The sequence below is a fragment of the Naegleria gruberi genome (assembly GCF_000004985.1).
Source record: "Naegleria gruberi genomic scaffold NAEGRscaffold_37, whole genome shotgun sequence".
Taxonomy (NCBI): domain Eukaryota; phylum Heterolobosea; class Eutetramitea; order Acrasida; family Naegleriidae; genus Naegleria; species Naegleria gruberi.
Window position 1 is genome coordinate 377257 of NW_003163290.1, and position 2593 is coordinate 379849.

A 2593-nucleotide genomic window follows, 5' to 3' on the forward strand; every position below is an offset into this window, starting at 1 on the left:
TTGACTGAGATGAAAATGAGGGTGACGGTTACTTTAATGAGGATTAGTCAACTTTAAATTTTTTAAAATGGGACTCTGACTTTCACTTTTTTCACGATTTTCAATTAAGATTAATTGAATTGATAATTTCTCAATAATAAAACACTGATCCACTCATTATCGTTGATACATTGACACAAGGACTTCTGAAGGGGTCACCACATGACTCTACAAGCTAACACACACCAAGGTAAAGGACAATTGTATCAGTAGTACACGGTAGAATTATCAATAATTTGAGATTACTGATAACTTCCTAATAATTTGATACAAGTTGAGCCTATCTTGCTAGAACCAACCACAACTTGCCTTGGCAAGGATGCCGTAGCTTTGAGATTCAAAAGGAAGGTACGGAACAAGATATTACAGTGTGACAATACAATACTTTTCGCCAAATGGTTTTCTTATTCTAATTATTAATTTAAAATTAAATTTTTAGCGCAATATATTTGTATACTACTTTTGTTGGTTTTAATAAAACTGTTGGTATTCTCAAATAGCTATGTTGCATAAGTTACTTGCAGTGGCAACATTTCTTCACTTCAGACAAAAATACTGTGATTATACCCAGTAACAAGTTACTATTTGAATATCAATAACTACAAAGTTTGCTCTCAAACTAAACATCCGAATAGTGAGCTAAGTTACTGTGGAAAAATAACTGTTCAATTGATGGTCGAAGATAATTAAATTATTGAAACACATATTTTCTTCAGTTATATGCAGTAATATCTTACATCTACAAAACACTTTAAATGCGATGGTATTGTATAATGTAGACATTTTGTGATATTTGTTAGTGTTGGCTGGTCCACATGGGAAAATTGTGGAAGTTGTTGGAGAACCTCGAATATCGTGAATCAAGCTTGTAACACTCTATAATACCAATATATCAATATACTAGAATTGAATGGTATCATAAACATACGTCATCTCCAATGATTTTTTGTGTTTACTATATGATTAATGGACTACTAGCAATATGATCATTGTGAATCGCAAGAACAATAAGGATAGCACAATATGTAACATTTTTGATAACATTGAAAATCACCAACTAGCAGTACATTATTTTTGTCCACATGTCTTTTTAGGAGCTGGTGATTGAGATCTTAGAGATATTTCAGTAATCACTGGACAGCATTCGGTTCCAGACAAGAACAATTAATTTTCAAGAAGGAGGTGCAATTCTTTATTGATACTATGTATTTACATTCTAATATTTACAATTTAAACAAGACTATCTTGAATCCTTATTCGAAGCATTATTTAAAGCAGTAGTATAATTAAGTATTGATTGAATGTTTGAGGAATTAAAATTTGGATGTTGATATTTCTTATTATTATTATGAATATTATTATTATTAGAATTGGATGAAACATTTAAATCAGTACCAAATGGAATTGAAAATGATATTCTCCTTTTATATCTTTTAACACCTAATGATGGTTTGAGTGAAGATGATTGAAAATCAATTCTTTTAACAGGTTTATGTACTTGATAGGATATCATTGTAATTCTTGGACTATTAGGTATTTGATTCATATGTGATTTACATCCAAAGTTACTAGTAGTATTACTAATATTAGATATATTACTACTATTATTACTCATACAACTACTATTTATAGAAGAAGATGTTGATGATCTCATATTTAATGAATTTGATCTATTAGATGTTGTTGATGTAGCTGATGATATTATAGTAATAGGTGTTGATTTATTACTCATACTAGATGAACATCTACTTGATGATTGTTTGTTTATCATTTTCAATTTCTTTTAAAATTTTAATATCAAGTTATTGTGTTGGTTTGTTTTTGTTTTTTTAATTGATGATGAATAAAAACATTGAAAGAGTGAAAGTATTTATGTAAATAATGAGAGAGATTTAGAAAGAGCCCAAAAGGATCCACAATCAAAATAGTATATTTTTTATATTTAATTGACATTCTCAATTAGCGTACATCTCTTCTTAAAAAATATTGTGGTTCTTCATTAAGGAACTTCAACTATAAATTTGCTGATTGTGTCAGTATAGATTTGAAAATCAAATGTTAAGAGAGCGATAACATTGACTACTGTATTTGATACTCAATTACGTTTACAGCAAATTAGTGGTATAATTTGGTGTCATATCTTGGGGGAATAGGGAAATATCACTTGCTTTCAAACTTTAAAACACATCAAATCAACCCACACCTAGACTGGTTTCCAAAATGAAGTCTAAATTATTAGACAGTTTCGTTTTCAGTATAAGATACCTTCCTAGATTTAGACCTCACTATTAATAATTGAAGCACCAACCATGCTTAAATATATTTCCATAAGGAGCATCTGACAAAATTCATCTTCTTGATGCTACTACTGTTTAAAATATTGTCACATTTTTACTTAATTATTGGCTCAGTTCCTCAACTCATAAACAATAAAACAGTAACATGTTAAGAAACAAGGGACCCATGACCAATTACAGATTGTATTATTTGATATATCTAGAAGTTTTAACTGACATATAGTTTCCACAAGTAGATACATTTTTATACCAAATTA

General features: G+C 29.2%; 1 protein-coding gene across 1 annotated transcript; it reads right to left on the minus strand.

Moving 5' to 3' along the window:
* Positions 1-1279: 1279 nt before the first annotated feature.
* On the minus strand, positions 1280-1693 carry NAEGRDRAFT_70023 (uncharacterized protein; the record flags this gene model as incomplete). Its single annotated transcript, XM_002674964.1, has 1 exon — positions 1280-1693. The coding sequence occupies one exon, from the start codon at positions 1691-1693 to the stop codon at positions 1280-1282; it is 414 nt and encodes a 137-aa protein (XP_002675010.1).
* Between the last annotated feature and the right edge of the window lie 900 nt (positions 1694-2593).